The 23,534-nt window shown below is 43.9% G+C and overlaps 4 protein-coding genes across 6 annotated transcripts in view; 1 reads left to right on the top strand and 3 right to left on the bottom strand.

Moving 5' to 3' along the window:
- Positions 1-9,497, bottom strand: part of nop2 (NOP2 nucleolar protein homolog (yeast)) — a 10,476-nt gene extending 979 nt beyond the window's left edge. Inside the window, exons 1-15 of one of the 2 annotated variants that reach the window (XM_008298185.1) lie at positions 9,413-9,497; positions 7,721-7,842; positions 7,560-7,602; positions 7,418-7,476; positions 6,549-6,910; positions 6,066-6,279; positions 5,212-5,411; positions 5,022-5,111; positions 3,860-3,947; positions 3,638-3,778; positions 2,976-3,115; positions 2,426-2,515; positions 2,215-2,337; positions 1,271-1,368; positions 1,051-1,187 (exon numbers count right to left, since the gene is read on the bottom strand). In XM_008298185.1, coding sequence (XP_008296407.1) covers positions 1,051-1,187; positions 1,271-1,368; positions 2,215-2,337; positions 2,426-2,515; positions 2,976-3,115; positions 3,638-3,778; positions 3,860-3,947; positions 5,022-5,111; positions 5,212-5,411; positions 6,066-6,279; positions 6,549-6,910; positions 7,418-7,476; positions 7,560-7,602; positions 7,721-7,826 — 1,891 coding nt within the window. In that variant the 5' untranslated portion in view covers positions 7,827-7,842; positions 9,413-9,497. Of the gene's footprint in view, positions 1-1,050; positions 1,188-1,270; positions 1,369-2,214; positions 2,338-2,425; positions 2,516-2,975; positions 3,116-3,637; positions 3,779-3,859; positions 3,948-5,021; positions 5,112-5,211; positions 5,412-6,065; positions 6,280-6,548; positions 6,911-7,417; positions 7,477-7,559; positions 7,603-7,720; positions 7,870-9,412 lie in introns of both variants that reach the window. The other variant, XM_008298186.1, reaches the window with a different exon arrangement.
- A 52-nt stretch (positions 9,498-9,549) lies between these two features.
- emg1 (EMG1 N1-specific pseudouridine methyltransferase) lies at positions 9,550-13,169 on the top strand. The gene is made up of 5 exons (XM_008298183.1): positions 9,550-9,715; positions 10,547-10,648; positions 10,980-11,121; positions 11,218-11,423; positions 12,767-13,169. Exons 1-5 carry the CDS (start codon positions 9,572-9,574, stop codon positions 12,878-12,880), a joined length of 708 nt encoding a protein of 235 aa, XP_008296405.1. The 5' UTR covers positions 9,550-9,571; the 3' UTR covers positions 12,881-13,169.
- On the bottom strand, positions 13,092-16,612 carry LOC103369464 (histone H1-like). The gene is made up of 3 exons (XM_008298184.1): positions 16,158-16,612; positions 14,620-14,897; positions 13,092-13,586 (listed from the first exon to the last, which is right to left on the bottom strand). Exons 1-3 carry the CDS (start codon positions 16,387-16,389, stop codon positions 13,275-13,277), a joined length of 822 nt encoding a protein of 273 aa, XP_008296406.1. The 5' UTR covers positions 16,390-16,612; the 3' UTR covers positions 13,092-13,274.
- Positions 16,613-16,954: 342 nt separating this feature from the next.
- kel (Kell metallo-endopeptidase (Kell blood group)) overlaps positions 16,955-23,534 on the bottom strand; it is an 8,660-nt gene continuing 2,080 nt past the window's right edge. Inside the window, exons 2-18 of one of the 2 annotated variants that reach the window (XM_008298182.1) lie at positions 23,263-23,515; positions 22,909-23,193; positions 22,386-22,507; positions 21,444-21,602; positions 21,287-21,358; positions 21,017-21,205; positions 19,906-20,066; positions 19,739-19,835; positions 19,555-19,650; positions 19,370-19,468; positions 19,207-19,281; positions 18,943-19,049; positions 18,534-18,623; positions 18,389-18,456; positions 17,527-17,687; positions 17,361-17,450; positions 16,955-17,283 (exon numbers count right to left, since the gene is read on the bottom strand). In XM_008298182.1, the coding sequence (XP_008296404.1) occupies positions 17,137-17,283; positions 17,361-17,450; positions 17,527-17,687; positions 18,389-18,456; positions 18,534-18,623; positions 18,943-19,049; positions 19,207-19,281; positions 19,370-19,468; positions 19,555-19,650; positions 19,739-19,835; positions 19,906-20,066; positions 21,017-21,205; positions 21,287-21,358; positions 21,444-21,602; positions 22,386-22,507; positions 22,909-23,193; positions 23,263-23,515 (2,271 nt within the window). In that variant the 3' untranslated portion in view covers positions 16,955-17,136. Of the gene's footprint in view, positions 17,284-17,360; positions 17,451-17,526; positions 17,688-18,388; positions 18,457-18,533; positions 18,624-18,942; positions 19,050-19,206; positions 19,282-19,369; positions 19,469-19,554; positions 19,651-19,738; positions 19,836-19,905; positions 20,067-21,016; positions 21,206-21,286; positions 21,359-21,443; positions 21,603-22,385; positions 22,508-22,908; positions 23,516-23,534 lie in introns of both variants that reach the window. The other variant, XM_008298181.1, reaches the window with a different exon arrangement.

The raw sequence follows: 23,534 nt of genomic DNA, 5'->3' as shown, positions 1-23,534 counted from the left end.
TCTGCCACCTATGTTTACATTTTCAACTTTCAAAATGCTTCGTTAAGCATGTTTGTGATTTTTATTCTAATAAATAACATATTTTTTCAAATCAGATTTTATATTTTTGTGTGTTTTTGAGCCGAAAATGTTAACATAGTAGATCCAAGCGAAAAAAAAATAACAGTCAGATCATATCAAGGATGTTGTGCTGAAAAAAAAGACACCAAACATGAGCGCAGTAAACATGTTTCTATGTGGGAGATAAAGACAAAACGATAAGTATGCAACAACGGCCAAAACAGGCCCTAACCTCTACGGGTCATTACACTGTTAACCAATACTCATATTTTCCTTGAATAATGCACATTTTCATATTTTACGCTTGTACTTTTCTAATTATGTTTATATTTTTGACATATTTTTCTGCTCATGTTAATCTTGTGTTTTTTCTGCTGCTTGAATTTCTAAGACTTTGAAGAGAAGCGACTGTAAGTTAAATAATTTTCCTTCAGGATCAATAGTGTTTCTGATTCTGACTGGCAGTAATCAGTCATTCAGTGATATTAGTAACACACAACTCAGCATGTTAGCAGATAAAACACATTCTCTCGGTGGAGAATCTGTGTCGCTCATAAATAATAGTCAGGAAACCATCTGGTTAAAGGGAGACGCTCTTTCAGCCGATTTAAATCTAAACTCTGAACATAACCTGCTCCCGACCAGGCTAGCTCCACAGCATCAGTTACCATGGAGATGTAGCTCCACAGCATCAGTTACCATGGAGATGTAGCTCCACAGCATCAGTTACCATGGAGATTTAGCTCCACAGCATCAGTTACCATGGAGATCTAGCTCCACAGCATCAGTTACCATGGAGATGTAGGTCCACAGCATCAGTTACCATGGAGATGTAGGTCCACAGCGTCAGTTACCGTGTAGCCAGATAAAAAAAGAGAGCCACCTTCATGACACTGAAAGCTCTTACTTCAGGCTCAGCATACCTCCTGACCCACTAATCTGGCTTTGTAGTGCAGCCCTCAGGTGCACAGTTAGGATAGTTGATGTTACCTTTTCCTGCTGTTGCAGTTGGGATCACGTTGGAGAACTTCTTCAGTTTGGCCACGAAGAACCCGTCCATGTTGTGGGAATGAGGGTAAAACCGCCGCGAGAGTTTCAGAGAAGGATGGAATTTACGTTCTCTGAACCTGAAAGGACGAGACGCAGGTTAGAGTTTGAAGGTCAGAGTTTTTAGTCTTCGGGAACTCAAACAGCCGCTCGCCTCGCTCACCTGGTGAAGCCTTCTGTGCCAAAGTCCAGCCCGGTGGGAACCAGCTTGATGTTCCGCTTCTTCAGAGCGTAGTCGACCACGCACTCGTTCTCCTCCACCTGGTAGAAGAACATCTCATCACTAACTACATCACAGGAGAGGTTCTGCTGGACCACAACCAATTATGTTATAAGAACACCGTGTGACATTATTTATACCTTAACTGTGACATTTTAATGGATCAACATGTTTTTATGCATCTTTATTGTGTGAAAAAGATTTTTAAAAAAGACTAGTTTTTCGAGTCACACTTTTTTTTTCCTAACATGCAGCCTGTTTGTTCATCACATAAAGTCGCTTTTATCTTTAAATCAAATGTAATTTTGAGGCATTTTGCTCATTTAAGCTGCTGCTGATGGACGTAAATGTTAAGACAAGAATACAGCAAACATATGAGGGATGTATAACGAATCTGAAACAAACCAAACCGATGACGCAAGAGTTGTTGTTTCCACATGTAAGTTGTGTCGATCGATTCATGTCCGCTCAGAGCAACATGAAGGAAACCTTAAAAGCTGCTGTTTGTTCACAGTGAATCAGCTTCTTCTGTCTAATCTGAGTTTTAACTTATAAGGATGAAAAAACAATCAAATATAAAGGTAATATTACAGTAAAATAAACAGTCTGAAGCCTTTCTTTGCGCCCATTTACCTCGTTACGGTTACAGTCCGTCACCATTGGACCCTGAAGTCGATTTATTCACACAGAACCTTCATTATTCTGCAGTTTAACGCCGACTGAAGCCTTTCTATGAAGCATTAAGCTATAAATGACTTCTAACATGCTTAAACACCTAAAGCTCCGACTTCAGAGCCCACATACCTGCCGTCTCACTAATACAGCTTCGTATTAACCTCTCAGGTAAACATGTCCTGAACTGAGACCCGCTGTGAGCTCCCCCGTACCGTTATGGAGCACGTGCAGTAGACCAGGTATCCTCCCGACGACGACTCGGCGTTCACGGAGTCGATGGCCGCCAGGATCAACTCTTTCTGCAGGTGAGCCGAGCGTCTGATGTCTGCTTCGTCCTGTCAAGAAGCAGAATAACGCTGTAAAAAACCGAACACTGTACCGCACCTGGACAGGTGTGCACACGATCTGCAGCAGGTGTTTCACCTTGCTGGTCTTCACGGCCGGATCTTTGGCGATGACTCCGGTGCCGGAACACGGAGCGTCCAGCAGGACTCGGTCGAAGCCTCCCATCACCTGTAGGCAGGAGAGAACATGAACCTGAACCCTGATCCTCACCATCATGTGTCCCGTCTCAGTGTTGTTAATTAGAATATTAATCTGTGTGTAGATGTATGAACACTTTCCAGGAATACAGACATAATCGATACAAACTCTCTGAAATATTCAACAGGTCTGCAAACACAGAAACGCCACAAACAAAAAAATACCAGACGACATTCGTAAACTTTCAAAAACCTGTTTACGAATCTATTTCTTTCTACTTGTGAATCTCAGATTTACAATATACAAACTTTAAGAAGATTTTTATGGCTTTTTAGATCAACGTTGGCATCGACTATAAAAACGTGATACAAAAACAGCGAAACACAAACATCTTTACAAAATTCTAGCTGTTTTTTTATTATCTGCAGATGAATTCAGTCTTTGATGCATATTTTTTAGTGTTTAATTTGTCATCCCATCCGTTCGTTACCTTCGGGAACTGCCGGCCGTCGTAGTTGCTGACCACGGTGTTGGTGACGCCCAGACGGTGGATGTTTCCGACGACGCTCTTCAGTCTGTCGGCGTTGGCGTCGTTCGCCACGATCACACCGGTGTTCCTCATCAGCTGAGCTACAGGAGGAACGCCAAACGCCTTCAGTACTTGTGTTTGTAATACAGCTGAACGCACCAAATAAGTCAAGATTTGTTTTCGTTGCTTTTTGACCGAAACAAAATGAAAACGATGCATAAGAGTGATTTTTGCTTCCTTTAGTCTGGAGAATCCGATTTGCTCCACATTTGACTTTTAAACCTCAAACTGCAGCTTCAAACGGTTGAACTGGGACATTTAAATGGATTTAATGTGTTTTTATTCATGTTTATTGAGTGAAAATATCTCATATCTTTGGATTAAATGCAATTTTTATATATTTTACTCATTGAAGTGCAGCGGATTCACTTCTCTTCTGTCTAATTTGCAGGTTAACCAGTAAAGACGAGAAAGGCAGTAAATTATCTTTAAATAACCCGTCTGAAGCCTTTATTTCTATTCAGTGCTGGACTCTAAAGTCTTTCCCCTACAACCTGCAGCTCCTGTGATTTGGATCTTGATGATATTTCTGTTATTTCTCATGCAGAAGCAGCCGTTCTTACCGATGTAGGTGGTTTTCCCTCCCGGCGCCGAGCTCATGTCCAGCACCAGCTCGCCCTCCTGAGGAGACAGAGCCATGACGGGCAGGAAGCTGGAGGCTCCCTGCAGCATGTACTGACCGGCCAGGTACTCCGGAGTCGCACCTGGTTAAGACACGGGAAGAAGAACGGTTAAACGTCGCCCGGCTGCAGTCGGACGTTCGGCGCCGACGCTCTGAGACTCACCGACGGGCACCGAGGAGTCGTAGATCACCAAACCCACTTTGGACCACTTTCCCAGCGGATCCAGGTTCACTCCTCTGTTGATCAAAGCCTGAATGGAATAAAACACACATCGATGAAGTAAACGTGACTCCAGACACCTGATGAGGAGCTAAAATCAAACTGTATTCTTGTATTCTAAATATAAACTGAGAGCAGCTGCAGATCAGACGATAACTTTACATCCACATTCATTAGATATGTCATAAAAATACAGATTAAAGCTGCTTTAACTAGATTCTATAGCTGCGAGCTGCAATAAATAATCAATTAAAATCAACTGACTTTTTTATTAATCACCAATTGTTTTTGAGTTTTTTGTATTATTTAAGCAAAAAAAAAAAAAAGGGAGTATTTTCTGGTTCCTTTCCATTCTCTGTGATAGAAAACTGAATATCTTTGGTTTGTGGACGCAACAAGACGTTTGTCATCTTTTTGGGAAATACTTTTTCACTTTTTTCTGATATTTTATGGACCAAAAAGTAAATTGATTAATCCAGAAAATACTCGACTGAGGTGCAGTCCTGGTCACAAGAGAGATCTGAGGTGAATCATGGAGGAAAAATGGACTCATATTAATTGCCTTTTGTTTATTTGATCTGTTTTGGTTTGAAACAGTAAATGAAACCATTAGAGACACATCGGAACATGACAAGCCAAAAAAAAGAAATTAAAAAAAAGGTTTGGAACTGCTGGTTTAATCACACACTGTGTGGTGAGTTTATAAACTACTATCATGTTTTAAAATCTTAGTTTTTAAAATAACCAGCAGCAAAGAATAAGCAGCAGAAATTGGAATATTTAAGCACCTCAAAGCATCTCTAATATAATAAATGTCCTTCCACCAGGCGGTAGAGGGCTACGTTAGCGTACGACGAGGCCAGGAGAATTTGGGAAATAATAAAAACCTGTCACTCGTCTTTATCCTGCTGCTGTTGTTCTAAAAACACGACTCTGTTTCCTTGTCAACTGCATTTTCTCATCTAGTTCCTTTATATTTCATTACGTTTTGTTGAAGTCTGGACACAAAACTCTGCTTAATTTCTTCTTAACCTACAAAAATACTGAATTGGATGAAACGTATTTTGCATTCTGAGTTGATGTTTTAATCCACGTCTGCAGCTACCTGAGCCAGGTCCCGCCTCCTCGTCTTCAGCGTGTTGGTCCTGATCGTGACAGGTCGGTGGATTTCATTGGCTTCAAGGAAATCAACCAGCTGGAGACAAGAAAGACGGTAAAGTGAACTCATTCAAACTCCTGCTGGTGTCAGTCCCTCTTAACGATGCTGGATTCATGGGAACATGCTGCAGACTGACCTCTGACAGAGGAAACAGGTCCATGAACTTCTCCATCAGGAAGCTGTTGTAGCTGTAGTAGGTGCACAGGTCTTTCTTCAGCAGGCTGAGGTATTCGCTCCTGTCCTTGCCCGGTTCTCTCTTGGTGGAGAAGTTACACAGAACGTCGATGTTGTCTTTGATCCTCTGGTGGATCGTCTTTAGGTCCAGAGGCATGACACCTGAAACACAACAGAGGAAGAAGCTCGAGCTGCTGGAAGAACAGAACAAATCCTGATTCAACAAACAGTTGCTGCCTCGTCTTTCTTTTTCTTTCTTCATTTCTAACTGCAATAGAAATCCTGACCCTCCTTCTTTTTTCATTTTGGGATTAATTTTTTCCCATTTTCAGTCTCGCTTTTGCGGATTTTGTCTCAATTTCATTTTGTGTATCTTTTTCTTTTTCATTGTGTTTGTTTTTTTTTTCTCATTTTGTGTTTCGTTTTTCTCATCTTGTGTCAGTTTTCTCAGTTTGTGTTGGTTTTTCTCATTTTGTGTTTAATTGTGTGTTGCTTGTGTCTCTCTGTCGTCACGTCGTGTCTACACACTACAGATATTTACCTGTTTCTATTTTTTCAGTGTCTACAAACCTCTCCACTCCACTCCGCACGTCAACTACCTTAAATTTTAAACTAAATTTCACTTTTGGTCGGAGCTGAGTCATTCATAGAAAATCTTTTTTTAAAATGGGACAACGTTGACGAAATATCACAATTTAAAGCTCCGATCTGGTTAATTTTCCAGATGAAACCACGTCACAGGTCAGTTAACAGATTAATGGATTAATAAATGGAGGAACTTTGGCCGTTTTCTTGAAGTCTTTAGAATCCACTCACCCTCCTTCTCGCTCTCCTCTGCTCCCGGTAGCCTGAATTTATCTCCTTCATCTGTGTTGGTTTGTATCGTGTCGTCCTCGTCAGCATCTGATTTCTGTTCATCATCATCATCATCGTCGTCGTCGTCATCATCCTCTTCGTCGTCATCGCTCTCTAGATCCAGGGCCTCTTTCAGCTTCTTATCTTTCTTGGCGGCACGTTCGATGGGAAGAAGCTAAAAAACAAAACACAGGAGTCACTGAATGAGACACGTCCATGGATGTACACGTCATGGAGCAACTGGCACAGCAGCTGTTTTAACATTTAACATCCACGTCTGTACTGCAGAAACCTGAACTTTAATCAGACAAAAAGGAACATTCAGATCTCCACATCTCCTAAATTCAGAAATCTGCAGTTGTAACGGTGAATATCTGCAGCTCCAGGTTCACAGTTTAACTCCTCACAGTTTTAGTTCCTTTACAAAGTGCTGATTTCACCTACATCCTCTCCATCACTGTCTCCTTCTTCTTCTGCTGCTGCTTCGTCTCCGTCATCCAGCGTACCGTAGTCATCAACCATTTCTTCATCATCGTCATCGCTCTCCTCCTCCTCTTCCTCCTCCTCCTCCTCCTCATCATCGTCATCCTCCTCCTCCTCCTCCTCCTCCTCCTCCACCTTCTTCACTCCTACTTTCCCAGCCTTCTTTCCCTGGTCTTTCTTCTTCTGCAGCAGCTCCTCTTCCTCCTCTTCATCATCATCTTCCTCCTCCCAGTGCTCATCGCTGTCGTCCGCGTCTTCAGGTTCGTCGATTTTGCGTTTTCTCTTCGCCGGTTTCAGCCATTTACTGTTTTCATCAGTGAATCCTTTAGAGAGAAACAAACACACGGTGAACATCACAGGTTTTTACTTTTAGGATTTTCCTGTTACAGACGAAAGGCATCAAGTAGCAGCTTTCACAAACGTCAACCAACCAGAGCTCCATCACAGAGAAGGTGGAGTGGAAACACTGCCTGTAGTTCACTTGAAAACTGATGTTGTTTATGCAAATGCTATATTTTGGGCATTTTGTTTATCACGAAATGTAGAATAAAGTGATTTCAGATTATTTCAGACGCCAGACTGCTAGTTCAAGATCCGCTAGAAAGTTGATCATCTCAACAATTCTTGCCGTTTTTACAATTTCTGGCTGAACAATGGAAAAAAAACTGTCAGTTTCTAAAGATAACATCCTTTACAAAGCCGTAATAACAGAAACCTCCATGAATTACATGTCTGATCACACCCATGTGTTTACAAATGTTGTGCCGATTATTGAGGGTTTCCGTGAGCAGCATCAACACCTGCTGAGACACTGACTGCTGCTGTTTTACCTTTTTTGGGCTTTTCCTCTGTAACGGCTGCAGACTTCTTCTGGACTCTTTTTGCAGCTCTGAAAAAAAAAAAAGACAGAATGACTGAGCAGCTGACAGACACGGTGACGTTAGCTCATGATGCGATCGGTGCATCTCTCACCTTTTCCTGCCTCGACTGGACAAACGCTTTGGTCCAGTTTCTTCTGCAAAGAGGAAGAAAAAAAAAATCACTGTGATGAACATGATGCAGCACAGAGATCGATGAACTTCAGGCTCCATAAACATGCAGGGATTTTGGTGAGTGAAGAACTGAATACTGACCATCAGTGAGAAACTTTGCCAGCTCAGTTTCTGCTCCCTGCTGCTTCCTGGCCTTCTTCCCCGGACCTCTCTTCACCTTGTTGGTGGGATCCAACTTCCGACCCATAGCTCCGAACTATAGCCTGAAGAACAGACGATGTGCTCAAAGGCTGTAGAAAATAGCAATGTCCTTGTGTATAATATACATGTCTTATGGAGGATTCTAGCAAAACTAGAAATTTCATCAGAGTCTGAGAGGACGCTGAATACAAACAGTTCAGCCCCAAATTTTTCTTCATTATGAAAAGTTCAGATTTATAACATTTATTTGACCAACAGGTTCGGCTGTAAATGACATGAACCAGAGACTAAACTCAGACGTTGTGTTTGAGATGTTCATGATGTTTTCATCCAAACGTCTTCGTCCTCTTCTTCACTCATCAGAGGCTTTATTTTGCTCCACATCAGCTGTTCTAGTGTCCAACAGTGTTTCTGGGATTTGGTTCCTCCAAGTGTCCATCTGCAGCTCCTGGAGCTTGAAGGCTTCCTCTCCATCACTCTGCTCTTGGGTTCCTCAACAGGTTCTGGATGGATTCAGGTCTGGACTCTGGCTGGGCTGCTCCAACATCTCCTCATTGTTTCCTCTTCACCGTTTCTTCACTACTTGGGCTGCGTGTTTCACATCATCATCTTGTTGAAGCTCCACTGCTGCCCAAGGAGCAGTGTTCCTGCAGACCTCCTGATGTTCTCCTCTGTTCTCATGAAGCCGGTTCCTCGGACCAGGCTGTCTGGTCCGTCGGCTCAACAGCAGCCCAAAGCATCACGTTCCACCACCACGTTGGACCGTGGGGATGCTGCTCTTGGCCTTGGATGCTTCTCCTTTGTCTGTGTTCATGAAGTGACGAGCAGCAGCTTTCTTCTCAGTCCTGGAGAAGTGGATCCTCCTTGTCTCCATGGAGACCAGCCTTGTTGTTGGTCTGCTGGAGTGTCTGATGGACATGTTGCTAGCAGAACTGCTCACATCCATCAGGATGCTCTTGGTGCTGGTCCTTGGGTTCTTCTGGGCCTCCACCATTGTTCCAGCGCAGGGCTCACGTCTGTCCTCCTGCAGCCCTTTGACATGTTCCACAGTGAGGAGCTCCTTGGACTTCTTCACGAAGCTTCAAACTGTGAACCTTGAAAACTCTTGATGTGACTTTATAGGCTTTAAACGTCTTGTGAGCAGCAGCAACGTGCAGCTCTCTCTCAGTGATGGACCCCAACAGCAGCTACCTGGGCTCTTTGGAATACTGACAGAACTACTGCATCAGCTGTTCTACCTTTATAGTGGATTAAGAACGTAATGGAACATGGTAGAAAGTAGCAGGAACATCTGGAACAACATAGGATTTTTTTCACACATTTCAAGGACTATGAATTTTGGACATAGCACAGTTCAAAGGTGCCATAACATCTCTTATTTATGTCATTTCCAGCCAAAAGGAAGCTGTTGGTCACATAACAATTCGCTATAAATCTACATTTGTGACAGGCCGGCAGACTTTGAGACTCGCCTGCAGCCTGTTTGTATTACAGGACTTCTACATGTTCAGTATCGTGTGAGCAGCGCTCTTCTCTAATAATCAAAGTTTCCACACTCACTTTTCTCCGTAACTAACTGCAGCCGTTAGAATAACACATTCATATCTCTGAAACAAACCTTCAGACACTCACCGATAACTCAGATCCAGGTTCTGACGGCAAACTGCAGGATGAAAACGACCACACGTGAATGAAGCTCAACACGTTGTAGCAGAACATCCGGCGCACGGCAGTGACGTAGGGCGGTCTGTGCGGTGACGTGGCCACTGTGCGCCCGTGCAGCGGAGGAGCATGATGGCCGGTAAGAAGCGTGGTCTGGAGCATCTGGACGAATATGAGCCCAAAGCGGCCAAACAGCAGCGCAGCCTGCATGAGCGGATGGCGGACAGGCGGCTGGTGGTGGTTCTGGAGGGGGCGTCTCTGGAGACCGTCAAGGTGAGTCGGTTCTGGGCTTTACCTGCCGCCGGTGGGTCACACGTGATCCGCTCCCAAAAACTCACCGAACTCAGTTTACACACATGTACAGCTGCTTGTATGTGGATCAAACAGTCATAACATGATAATACACACTGTTGTGACAGGAAAAGGTTGTTTTGTGAAAATTAACGTTTCTGGCAACTAAATAGTTGTGACCACAGAAATGTTTACAGTTTTAATCAGGCCTGATGTTTATGATTAGACTTGAGATGCAATGAATAATCAATCACTTCGTCAACTATTACATTTATCACCAACTTTTTTGATCATTGATTTAATTGGTTTTAGTAGTTTTGTTGAGAATAAATTTGAGTATTCTGTAGTTTCTTTAATTCTTTATGACACTAATCTGAATCTCTTTGGGTTGTGGACAAAACAAGACATATGAAGACGTCATCTTGAGCTTTGAGGAATTCTGATCAACATTTTTCACCATTTCTGACTTTTTACAAACCAAAAGACTCATGAATTGAGCCAGAAAGTCTTCAACAGATGAAGCAACAATGAAAATAATGATTGAAATCAAGTCATTTTGATGCATTATCAACATTTCAGTTGCAATTTAGGTGTTACAGTCACTTTCTGGCAGGTGGAAAATGGCATTAAATCAGTTGAACTGGTCCTTTTACAGCCATTTCAGCGGGTAAAAAATGACTGAACTGGTTCATGTAGAACACAGAGGAGGTAAAATTGTGTAGACACATGAAGATAATTGCGTTTGTGGACTAAAATCAGTTTTTGCCACAACATCTGTAACTAATAACTAAAAACCTGCTGCTGTTCCTTCAGGTGGGAAAAACCTTCGAACTGCTGAACTGCGACCAACACAAAAATATTATCGTTAAAAGCGGCAGAGACCCGGGACACATCCGGCCTGACATCACACACCAGGTAAACAAATAAGTAAACAAACACACACACAGGTAAACAACACACACATCCGGCCTGACATCACACACCAGGTAAACAAATAAGTAAACAAACACACACACAGGTAAACAACACACACATCCGGCCTGACATCACACACCAGGTAAACAAATAAGTAAACAAACACACACACACAGGTAAACAACACACACATCCGACCTGACATCACACACCAGGTAAACAAACATGCTGATGTGTTTGTTGTGTTCCTTATAAATCAGGGATTTAGTCCAGTTCTCTAATGCATAAACACATTGGGCTCTCTGTGGTTCTGCTCGGTTCTGCTCCTCAGTGCCTGCTCATGCTGATGGACAGTCCTCTGAACCGGGCTGGACTGCTGCAGGTTTACGTCCACACAGCGAAGAACGCCCTGATTGAGATCAACCCGCAGACCCGAATCCCCAGAACCTTCACCCGCTTCTGTGGCCTGATGGGTAAATCTCCATTGACATGTTCATGCAGGTGACAAATTCCAGGAGAACCAACAGAAGTTCTTCAGTCAGGTGTTTCCTCCTCATCTCTCCCTTCAGTCCAGCTGCTGCACAAGCTGAGCGTTCGGGCCGCCGACGGTCCTCAGAAGCTGCTGAGGATGATTAAGAACCCGGTGTCGGACCACCTGCCCCCCGGCTGCCCTCGGATCTCCACCTCCTTCTCTGCAGGAGAACCGGTCTGTCCCAGGACTCTGGTTCCCGAAGGCCCTGCTGCTGTGGTGATCGGAGCGTTTGCACACGGAGCGGTGAGAGACGGGTTTAGACAGCGTCTACTGATACTTACTGGTCGTCTTTAATGATCTGTTTTAACCCTCTGAACCTTTAAAAGTCAAGTTTTCACCAAAATCACAACATTTATCAGCCAGAATTTGTTGGTTTTCAACCTTCAATCAACTTTACTGTAACTCCAACTCTACACACAAACTATATTTACTCATGTTTTTATTTTAGCATTTATTTTTACAGGTAAGCACAAAACTAAACCTACACCTGAGTTAGCGAGTTAGCCAGCAGCTAATTTGCATCTGTTGTTCCTGCGCAGGTACAAAAAAACAGCCTTAGAACGATAAATACGTGGACGTAGTAAAATGAAACAGCATTCCGTCGACACAAGATGGAAACTGTGACAGGACAAAATGCACGTGTCAAACCAGACATCACTGCATGGATCAAAAAGCACCGAGTGCTGCATCAAGAAGGAATCAATATAATAAATATAGCCACAAACAAGTCATCACTGCGTGTTAAACAGTGTGTGAGAAAAATGGCTTTGGGCTGCAGAAAAAATGATTCTTAATAGAAACAGATCCACGCTTAAAATCCTGTTAGTCAAAATCACTTTATACTGCATGTCTCATAAAATGATCCAAAAATAAAACATCTGCAGCAGATCCTGTAAAAAAACAAATAAATGTGTTGAACGGTTTGACGACACAACGGGTGAGAAGACGCAGTTCAATCATATGAAGGTTTTTAACACTAATGATTGTCGAAGGCAAGTTGTTTTCTAAAAAGTCTTCCATTTATCAGCAAAACACTGTAAAAACCAGACGAACTGTAAAGATGATCAGCTTTGTTCTGTAATGATCTGTGACGTGGTTGCATCAGGACCACCTCGTTCTTCTCATTTAAACGAAAAATAAAAGTTTTGCATGAACCAGACGTCCTTCAGAGTCTGCGTCCTTTCAAGGACGTGTGGCTGCATCTGTGCGTCTGTTAAACGAGACGGTCCAGCCTACGATGGACGTCTTGTGGCTTCGTCTCCTGTTGCCTAGCAACCCAGACTGCCAAATTTTTTATCCCGAGGACGAGGATAAGACAACGTTGTAGTTTTACCCAAAATGTTTGGACTGAAATGGATCCTGGAATTGTGATTTTGTTTTAAATATTTTTGTTTTAAATACACTTAAAGCTCCTAAGGTGCTTGTACTGTACCTCTGTGGAGAAAAACAAGCCCAGAAACTGCTCTGAGTTCAGAGGGCTCCTGCATTTCAGTGAAGCGATCTATCAAACCAGCCCCAGGTTCACAGGTTCCAGGTGCTAATCCCATATAAATCCTGTATTAATCCTGTGTTGTGCTGCTGCCCAGGTGAACGTGGACTACACAGAGAGGACCGTGTCCATCAGCAACTACCCTCTCTCAGCAGCACTTACCTGTGCCAAGATGTGTTCTGCCTTTGAGGAGGTTTGGGGCGTCAAGTGACGGAACGATTATAATCTGCTCACCTGGACGGACGCTGGACTACACACCTGTCTCAGTGGACTACACACCTGTCTCAGTGGACTACACACCTGTCTCAGTGGACTACAAACACTGGACTACAGACATTTGTCCTGCTCTACGCTGTGCTGAATGTGTTTGTGATGGACGTTGGGCTCCATGTGGGACGTTCTCTGCTCTCTGAGACTGTTTCTTTTTTTTTTTTTTTATACCATTATCAAGTTCTGAGTTTTGGGTTATTGTGTGAGTTACATAAAAATATTTGACTAAACAATGAGTGATTTTTGTTCTGTACAAACTCCATCCATCCAGTTTGAGGTTTGCTCTGAAGGTTTATTGCTGTTCGACATCAGCGCCGAGCCCTTCTGTCGGCGTCTCAGCGTCTTGCTGGTTGTCTTCTCCGTCGTTGGACCTGTTCTTGCGTCCTGGTTCTTCCGGTCTTCTTCGCCACCTTCTGAACTCGTCCTCTTGTGTTGGTTGCAGGTCTGCGTTTCTTCCCAGCAGGCGTTGGCGGTTTTCTTTGTGACTTTGCGGCTGGTTTGCGTGACATGGCGGCTGCTTGCTCTTTAGTTTTGGTCTTCGCGGCTCCCCTCGGGGATCTTCGAACTGCCGGGGGCTGCTTCGGCTTTTCTTTCGCCGCTCGTGGCTTGGCGGGGATCGTCCTGATTCGCATCGTGTCTGTCAGCGTCTGATTTTTTTAATAGAACATAAAAGGTTGTAAGTTACTGTAATGTTAGAGAAAATATTGATTTTTTTTTCTGACAGATGTTGTGATGAAGTTTCAGTTCAGCATTTGTCACAGATGTAGAACGACTGGAGACGCCATCAGAATTCTGATTCTCACACAGAGCAAATATTTATGAAACCGCTGGCACGACTGTTTAAACTGTCTTAAAATCCCAATTTGGAACAATGAAATGAACAAATCATTAATTCAGGATATTCATGAAGCTGTCCCTCTGACCCAGAGTTTAATTATTTTTATTCTTATTATCCTTTATTGAAGTGCAGTAATGAGCTGTTTCACTGTTTACACAAAGCTCCTACTATTTTCTTATTGGAAACATTTAAATTTTTACTGTTATTACTTTATTTAAATGATCACTTTCACTTTGTTCTGCCTCTTGTGCCTTTTAAAAACATAATAAATACATGCTGGAAGCAGTTCAGGTCTTTAAGTTCTCATCTAGAGCTGCAACGACAAACCAAGTCGTCAACTATTAAATTAATGTCCAACTATTCTGATCATCGATTTATCCAGCTTGAGTCATTTTTCATAAAAACAGTGTAAATTCTGTGAATGTGAATATTTTCTGGTTTCTTTCTCCCTTCATAACAGTAAACTGAAGATCTTTGGAAAAAAATAGGACATTTGAGGAAACTGATTCACATTTTTCATTATTTTCAGACATTTTTGAGCCCAAACAGCTGATTGATTCATCCAAGATGGTGTCTCGTTGCTCCATTACACAACTAATATTGAACTGAAGCCTTAAACAGAACATCCCCAATCGCAAAACCTGTCAGAAAAATTGCAATTCGATATTTGACACCAATTAATTGTTCAGCTGTAGTCGACACTGCAACGCTCGAGGAAGAAAACTGCTGCAGAGTCCACATTTAGTCACATGTATAAACTATAATGACAGCAGTGCCATATTCAGCTTTAACTAACACCAGACCTGTTGCATTAACACGTCAGCGAGTCAAACGCGTCTCACCTTGTTGTTGAGTCTGAATGTGGTGTTTCTCGTGGTCCGGACAAGCGTCTCGTTGTTCACCAGCCTCTTGGTCTCCACGTTCAGCCTCCTGCCGTTCTTGGAGACGTCGTAGCCTCCAGCGGCCAGCGTCTGCTTCAGCTCGGCCATCGAGATCCCTCCCTGGTGTTTGCACTGAGACACCACGTTGAGGATGAGCTGGGAGACGTGGAGAGACGACGAGGACGTCTGGGCCTCGGCCTCCGTCTGGATCTGATGCTTCAGGAGGCGAACAGGAGTCTCTACAAGACAAGAAAGTTACAAAAATACTGAATAGAGGACATAAGAATGCATAATTAAAACAGGATAAATATCTGTCATGTTTACTGCTTGAGAGGCTGAGATCATGTCTGCTTTATTTCACTTTTATCAGCATATTTACTGAATGTATAATTAAATGTAATATTAGTCAGGTCAGGTATTAAAAAGCCATTTAAAGCAGCAGCTTTAGAGTAAAAAAGTTTACATTTTAGGGTTAAAACCCTACAGCGTTCTATGAACATTTATTTAATTGAAATATTAAGGTTAAGACCCCCCAATACTACATAAAAGATAATTAACCTGACTAACATAGGCTGAGGAACCTACTGGGTTTTAATTGCCTGAATAATTTAAAACTGTTAATACTCTGCAAAATTATTCATATAAAAAACACACTGAGTCCAAAGTGAGCAGCAGATTTTCTTTCTGTAACTCAGCTGTAGCTTTATTTTTAGCTGTAGCATTATCTTGATTTGTAGCTTTAGCTTTACTTTTAGCTTTATCTTTAGCTGTGACTTTAACAGCAACTTAGCTTTAGTTTTAGCTGCAACTGTGACTGTAACTTGCTTTAGCATGAAGTGTGACTGTAATTTAGCATTAGCTATGACTGTAGCTTAGCTTTAGCTGCAATAGTAACTTTAGCTTTCGCTGTGACTATAACTGTAAATTAGCTTCAGTTGTTACTGTAACTGCACTTAGCTTTAGCTATGATTGTATAGCTTCAGTTGTTACTGTAACTGCACTTAGCTTTAGCTATGATTGTAACTTAGCTTTAGCTTTAACTGTAACTTAGCTTTAGCTATAGTTATAACTTAGCTTTAGCTGTAACTTAACTTTAGCTTTAGCTGTGACTATAACTGCATTAGCTTCAGTTGTTACCGTAACTGTACTTAGCTTTAGCTGTAGTTATAACTTAGCTTTAGCTGTGATTGTAACTTAGCTTTAGCTTTAACTGTAACTTAGCTTTAGCTGTAGTTATAACTTAGCTTTAACTGTAACTTACAGCTAAGCTAAAAGCTGTACTTTTGCTATGACAGCGACTGCAACTTAGCTTTACCTTTAGCTGTAACTTAGCTTCAGCTTCAGTTATAACTTGACTTTAGCTGTAACTTAACTTAAGCTTTAGCTGGTACTATAAATATAACTTAGCTTTAGCTTCAGCTGTAATTTAGCTATCACAGTGCCTGTAACTTAGCTTTAGCCATAGCTTAGCTTTAGCTGTATCTGTAACTGGAACTCACTTGGCAGAGCGACTCTCTTCTTCCCGGTCGCCTCCTCCGGACCCCTGATGGCCCGTTTGAGCAGCCGGCCCAGTCGCTTGGCTCCAGCCTTCCCGAGGCCTCTACCTGTCTGAGGCTGAACAGGTGTTTCTGGGGGTTTTACCGGCTTCAGAGCTGCGTTTTCTCTGAACTGGTCGGTGATTGGAGCTGGTCTCCTCTGTGCCATTCTGGTAGCTGCAGCTTTCCTTCGCATTTCTGTGAATCTGGGAAACTCCTCAGCTGTTACTCACAAACACTTCAAGGCAGATTTTAAATTAATTCAGTGACATTTTGAAAAACAACTTTCTGTAGTTGCTGTTTGAAAGCTGCTCCAGAACCTCAACAGACAGAACCTGGGCTCAGAGGTGCCCATGCTTTACATATGGAGACAATCCAGAGAGAAAACACGTTTAACTTCAGATTTTACAGATTATTCACTCAGAAGATATAAGGTTGTAAATTACTACACACTGTAAATATGAAACCAGTGTTTTCCTGCAGTTTGCTCGGGTTGTTTTCATTTAATCCCAAAGATGTCGAATTATATAGTATTTAACAATAAATGAAAGATCAGGACAAAGGTCATGAATTTCTTGCAGAACTTTGTTGATTTTTCATCAGTTAATCGTCTGATCGAATCATGTTCGCCGGTTGTTGTGATATTAAATCAGTCACGTGACATTTTCCTACAGAAAAGGTTGATTATCTTTTAAGTTTTTCTTCCTCTGCTGAAAGTAAAGCACAAAAACACGTTCAATGTTGTTATTTTATTTAAATGAATACTTGTGCAATAAATGCAACATGCAGAAACATCTCAACAACAGCTACGGCTAATATAATATAAAAATGTGTTTCGGGTTGTACATTCTGCAGCAACAAGAGTTTGCCAGCATCCCCAGTTACTTTGTACAGCTTCAAATGGACGTTTTGTGACAGCGTCTGCATCAGTAAAGTCCTCCTTTCAGCAGGTTTGTGGTGAGTCGTGCTGAGGCTTGATGGAGCACTGCAGGTTTGCAGGACACAGGTTGGATCTGGAGCAGATGACTGTGATGAAGAAGGACGGCTCCAGGGGCATGAAGTCACGGTACGGGTCAACATCACAGTTTACCTGCAGAACAAAATGTTAAATCACACGTGATCTACAGCGGAGAGGAAGACCGGAGCGTAGGGAGGAAGGTGCATCACCTGAGAGAAGGCAGTGAGGAACAGGTGAGCGTGAGACCGGCCGGACAGGGACGAGTCACCTGGACGTTGCTGCAGACTCTGCTGATAAGCCTGAGGAGGAGGAGAACAAGTCAGCCTTCACGCTGCCGTCACGTTTAAACACTGAAGCCTGGAGGCGACTGCTCACCTGCAGAGCGACCTGCAGCGCCGAGTACTGCAGCCACAGCTCCTGCTGCTGCGCCGGCGACAGGGACGAGGCTGCACGTCTGCCGGCTGCTTCGCTCACACTCTGGTAGAGAGTCCACACACAGCTTCCCACAGAGCTGACCGACTCGCTGTGGGACGAGACTGCAGCACAGAAAACATGCAGGTAATTACTCATCAATGTGCCACACTGGGATTTTAACAGACGTCTCTTCTGCCTGGAAATAATGTTGGGCGTGAAATATTTAATAGAAAATATTTATAAAACCAACATGCAAATACTCAAACTTCAGCATTAACGTCTCCAACACAACTTTGTTTTGTCACTTTTGTCATCAGAAGAAACCTGGTAAATAAATGTTTCCTACAAATCTCAATTTGATCATTAATCATTTAGAGCTGAACTGAACAGAGACGATGCAGTTTTATGTTATTATGGAAATCTGCTGCACTGTAATAAATGTTAGTGTGAAACTACAACAACATGCCGGCAGAAGTATTTTAGTTTTAGAATTTACCGAAACAGTTCGTTACAGTATAACTGGTTGTGTTGTCATGTTGTGTCTGCTTTTTGCATTTTGCATTTTGTTTGTGTCGTTTTCTGTCTCATTTTTGTCGTTTTGTGTCTCATTTTTTTTGTTTTCTGTCATTTTCTGCCTCATTTCTGTTGTTTTGCATCAGATTTGATGTTCAGTTCAGTTTACACTTCCTGTTTACATTTTTATTTTGTCTTTACATAAGTTTTAACTGTATTTTGTAAAACCAGTGAACTTCTGTCAGACACACTCGTTCATTCCAGGGTGTGTTTGTGCCACAAACATGATTTTACAGTGAAGGTCTCTTACTGTTGGGCAGAAGCAGATGCAGGATATCTTTGGCCAAAAGGAAACCCGTCGCACCGTAATTCATGGCTCTGTTAACGACAAGAGAGTTTGCAATATGCTTAATTATCTAAATGATCTGATGAACTGTGCGTGTCGATCACCTCACCTGGGATAGGTGTGATGGAACAGGGGAGGGACGAACATTCCCAGAGGAAACAGGAGCTCAGCGCCGAGCAGCAACGGCGTGACGGACAGACTGGAGGAAACAAGAAAACACAGCAGCAGTGGAAGAAGAATCCTTCAAGTTCAGGAAAACACCAAAAAACTGCTGCAAGTTCAAGTCCTGCATTCAAAACCCCTAAAAAATATAAAACTACTGTCGTCAACAATCACTTCAAGTACCAGAAGCAAAAGTAGTGACTGGGCTGTTGGTGTTTCTGCTGCATTCATGATCCAGCTCATCCAAAAGAGTTCAAAAATATACTTTATAGCTCCTCATATTTGTAAGTGCAGTAGTTGAGTAAATGTACTTAGTTACTCTCCCTTCTGGATCAGATTAAAACACAGATGCTCACATATCAGCAGCCTCTTCGCTCTCCGTCAGCAGGTTGCTGCGTCTCTTCTGCCACAGCGACAGCAGCTGGATGTAGTTGGAGAAGAAGCTGTTTGAGTCGACCGTCACCTGAAACAAACCGGCTGCTTTGTTTATTACTGCAGTGAATCAACGGGAGGTTTTGATCCGCGGATGCTTAATTAGATGCGTCATAAATTCATGATCTGCTGCATCAGCTGAGGAGGGTCGTGGCTTCAGGCGACTTGGGTTTGATGTGAAAACGTACCTCAGAAATCAGCCGGTCGAGCTCGTCTTCACTGGACTCCTCTGAAGTCCACAGTCTGGGAGTTAAAGAACCAAGCTGGAGGAGGACGGAGAAGAAGTCAAGCTGCAGATAAAATGCAGGTTCATGCCTTAAAAACAAAAACAGTTCTTGCCTCACTCGTTACCTTTTTCATGACGAGCTCAAGAAACTTGGGATCCGTCCACTGGAGCTCCTTTAATTTGGACTTGAAGGAGGAAAACACGTGTTGAATCATCTCCTCTGCCTGTTATAAACAGATAAACATCTTTAACTCTCATTCAGCTCCCATCTCTGCTGACTTCACCGTGTCTCCCGATGACGTGGCCTCACCTGTCGATGTTCCGTTCTCTCACTGACCAGGTGGGTCAGAACCGAGCTGAATCCTCTCTCCGTCTCCAGGACACAGAGTTTCCAGCGAGGATCCTCCTGAGGAAGACGTGACTCCAACAAATCAGTTCACACATCCAGTGTTTTTGCTTTTTATGGTGAACTTTTATTGTACGGGCTGACTGACCCCTTCAGTGTTGCCCAAAGCTGCAGAGAAGTTTGCTGGCATCGCCGGCATCAGGGTGTGCAGCAGGTTCAGGACCATGTAGGTGTGAAGCGGACCACTGGGAGGAACCAGAGACGGGTCAGAACAGAACAAACAGAAGCTGTGTGGATGGTGGGCTGGGACTGTACCTGCCACTCAGCTCGTGCCTGTTCAGCCACTTCTGAATGATGCGGGACATCTGCAGGATGTAGGGGAGGTTATGGAGGAGGACGGGATCGTCTTCGCTGAGGGTCCGAGGATGGAAGGCCGCCTGCAGACATCCCAACCAGTCGATGGCGGGAGCCTGTTGCTATGGAAACGCAGAGAAATGCCTTATTTGCTTCATCGTTACATCGGTCTATCCATCATCCAATCATCTTCCTCCTCCTATCCAGAGCCCCTCAGTGGCAGCAGATCCCTCCAGGTGTTCCTCTCCCAGCAATGTTTTCCAGTTTCTCCTGGAGGATCCCGAGGTGTTCTCAGGCCAGATGGGATATGTGGTCCCTCCAGAGAGTTCTGGATTCTCCTGGATGAAGACTAACAAACGACGGCATCCAGAATCTGATCTTCCTCAGCTGGATCCTTTCAATGTGAAGGAGCAACAAGTGTGCAGACGTCCGATCTCCTCACCCGACAGAGGAAACTTCATTCGCTCTTTGAGTCTCTACTAAGAGCTCATGACCACAGCTGAGGGTTCGATCGGCTGGTTAGTTTAAGAGCTTCACCTTTCGTCACTGAGAACCAAATCCAGAGATTAAACTAAACCAACACTTAAACTCCTTCACTTCCACTGGTTTCCAGCAGAACCTCAGACTGGGAGGTGCTGACTGCTGTCCTGCCACAGTGCTGCCGAAGGTCACAGTCTGACCAAACCAACAGAACCACATCATCTGCAAACAGCAGAGTATCTGAGGTTCCCAAACCAGAACCCTCCTCAACCCAGCTGCACCCACAGATCCATGAATATCACAAACAGGATCAGGTCCGAACAACAACCCTGGAGAAGTCCAAAACCCACCAGAAAAAAACAGTGCAAAATACAGTTTGTATGATTTATATAGCCTGATTTCACAAATCACAACTTTGCCTCAACAGGCTTTACTCTCTTGACACCGTTCAACACCTCAGATCCTCGATTTGGATCAGCAAAACTTCCTCTTAACCCCTTTAACAAGGAAACCCTCAGGAGATCAGCTTGGTTTGTGCAGAAGCGAAACTCGTCACATTAACAGCTGAGTGATATCCTTCACTGCGGTTCACCTGCAGCTCTCTGACGGTCATGCGCTGGTGCAGCTGTCCTTTCTGAAGCCGATGCTGCAGAGGTGAAGCCGCCACAGCGAGTTCAGAGGACAGAGAGATGAAGAGGCCCACGTGGATCATGCTGCTCATCGGCGGCGCCCCCAGCAGGGCCAGATACCTCTGACAGGACGCCAGGAAGGGACGCAGAGTCTGGAAGGAAACACAACGACATGCATCAGTGGGGTGCAGGAATACAGTTGTGTATTTCTTCAATCAGCAGAGCTCCTCCACCTCAGTTTTGGCCTCCGACTTCTGCGTCCTGCTGTTCCATTCGATGGGGATCAGCAGATCCGGCTGATCAATCTGTTCCGAGACGAGATCGGAGTTAAACACAAAGAGGGTTTTACAGCAGCATGTCAGGACTTTAGATTGTCCTTCGGGTACCGACCTGGATGTATCTTCTGGTCGACCCGTGGGAAACTTCGTTCGGGTCTTTGCCTACGTAGAGGTTGAAGAAGGGAAAGGTGGCGAAGTCTCTCATCAGTGAGCTCAGAGTGGAGTTAAAATCAGTCTGATTCCACCGACCGGATACCGCCCAACCTCCCAGCTGCACACAGAGACAGACTGAATGAGTAGCAGCAGGTAGAGATACAGACAGACTGAATGCTTTGTGTAGAGCTCCAGGTCCACTGGCAGCAGAACAGAACCAGAGCATGATGCTGCCACCTCCATGCTTGATGGTAGGTTTGGTGTTCTTGGGGTTAAAGGCCTCACCTTCTCTCCTCCAGACATGGTTCTGCTCAGTGTTGGTTCCATCTGACCAGAACTTTCCTCCAGAAGGACTTTTCTTTGTCCATGTGACCAGCAGCAGACTTTAGTGGAGCTTAAAGGTTCTGCTTCTAGAGGAAGAACTTCCTTCTCCATCAGCCTCTCAGCTCATCTGAAGCTGCTCTGAAATGGCCCCAAGTGACCTTCTGACTGGTTCCAGTCACTGATGTTCTTCTCCAGACCTCTGCTGAGCTCCTCAGACTTTCCCACTGTAGTGTCTGAATCTAATGAGTGGATCAATGATTCCATCATGGAACATTCAGACTTATAGGAGTTACTGGAAACTCAAGACTGCCATGATATACACGGTCCTTACAAGTGTATGTAAACTGTTGTTCCTGACTGGAGATGTGATGCTGGATCAAGGACAGAGCCCTGAGGAACACCACCACCACTGAATCTGGCAGCAGAGCAGCAGATGTTTGCTGTGACAACAGAGAAGGTTCTAATAGAGAGCAGTTCCCTAAAGACCAACCCAGGTTTGTGAAGCGTGAAGGAAAAACAAGTGCTGATCACTTGTTTTTCCTTCACGCTTCACAAAGCGATCAAATGATTCACGTACTTTCTGGATGAGTGACAGGAAGGGCTCTGCTCCGGTCATTTCTATGGATGTGGTGTCCAAACAGGAGTTGTAAAACCTTCTGGTCTTCTGAACCGCTGAACTGCTCGATCTGTCGTTGGTTTCTGAGAGACACAGAAAAAACAGAGTAAATCATACAGTCACATGATGCACATATCGGTTTCATGTAAAGTGTTGACTGGATGAAACATGTGGACGAATCGATCAGCTGTTTGCCCCCCAAAATGTCAGAAAATTGTAAAAAACAAAAATAAAAATCTGTCTCCTAAAGTCCAAGATGACAATGTCCTGTTTTGTCGATCACAGAGGAGGAACAAAACCATCAAATATTCACATTGAAGAAGCTGCAATTACAGAATTTAGACAGTTTTTATTTAAAAAAATTACTCAGCAATCAATTATCAAAAGAATTGGAGATTAATTTCATAATTTTCACAGATCGATGAATCGTTGCAGCTCTAATGTTCAGTGCTTCACATTTTTAATTACAGTTCTGCAGACGGACCTAATATCTCCCTGAGATGCTGCAGCAGCAGAGTCTTTCTGTCCGTCTGTCTTCTGTCTCCTTCATCTCGTCTCCTCTCGGGCCACACTGACTGGTCCTTCTGGTTCTGAGGGTGTCCAGGGATTCCTTGTCCTCTCATCCTGCCACCGCCACTGCCGCCAAACTCCGACAGGCTGTCAGATCCACATCTGGAGGTGAAGTATTCGCAGGGCTGAGTGAAGGGATCAGCGGAGGAGGACAGCCGAGCCGAGGCCGAGCGACAGGCTGCAGAGACGCAAGGAGACACTGCAGGAGGCGGAGAGGAGTTAGTCAGCATGGAGGAGCTCTGGGTCTGATGTTTCTCTGAGGACCTACCAGCTGCTGATTGGTTCTCAGTGTGGCGACTGTGATGCAGGTAGTAGATCATTCCCAGCATGGCAGCACATAAAGAGAAGCCCAGCAAGAGGAGGAGCAGGTTTCTGCACAGAGGCTTCGGTTGGTGCTGCTGGTCGGACTGTGATGCAGGCTGCAGCTGGTGTTGGTCCTGCAGGGGGTTCTGGATCAGAGTGGGAGGCTGGAGGCCGAGCTCAGGTTCTGGCTGTGACGACGGCTGGACTGACGGCTGAAGCTGGAACAGAAACGCAAAA

The sequence above is a fragment of the Stegastes partitus genome, unplaced genomic scaffold (assembly GCF_000690725.1).
Source record: "Stegastes partitus isolate 25-593 unplaced genomic scaffold, Stegastes_partitus-1.0.2 Scaffold1292, whole genome shotgun sequence".
NCBI classification, from domain to species: Eukaryota; Metazoa; Chordata; class Actinopteri; family Pomacentridae; genus Stegastes; species Stegastes partitus.
Note: the sequence above shows the minus strand (reverse complement) of the source record. Positions and strands in the feature narration are given on the sequence as shown.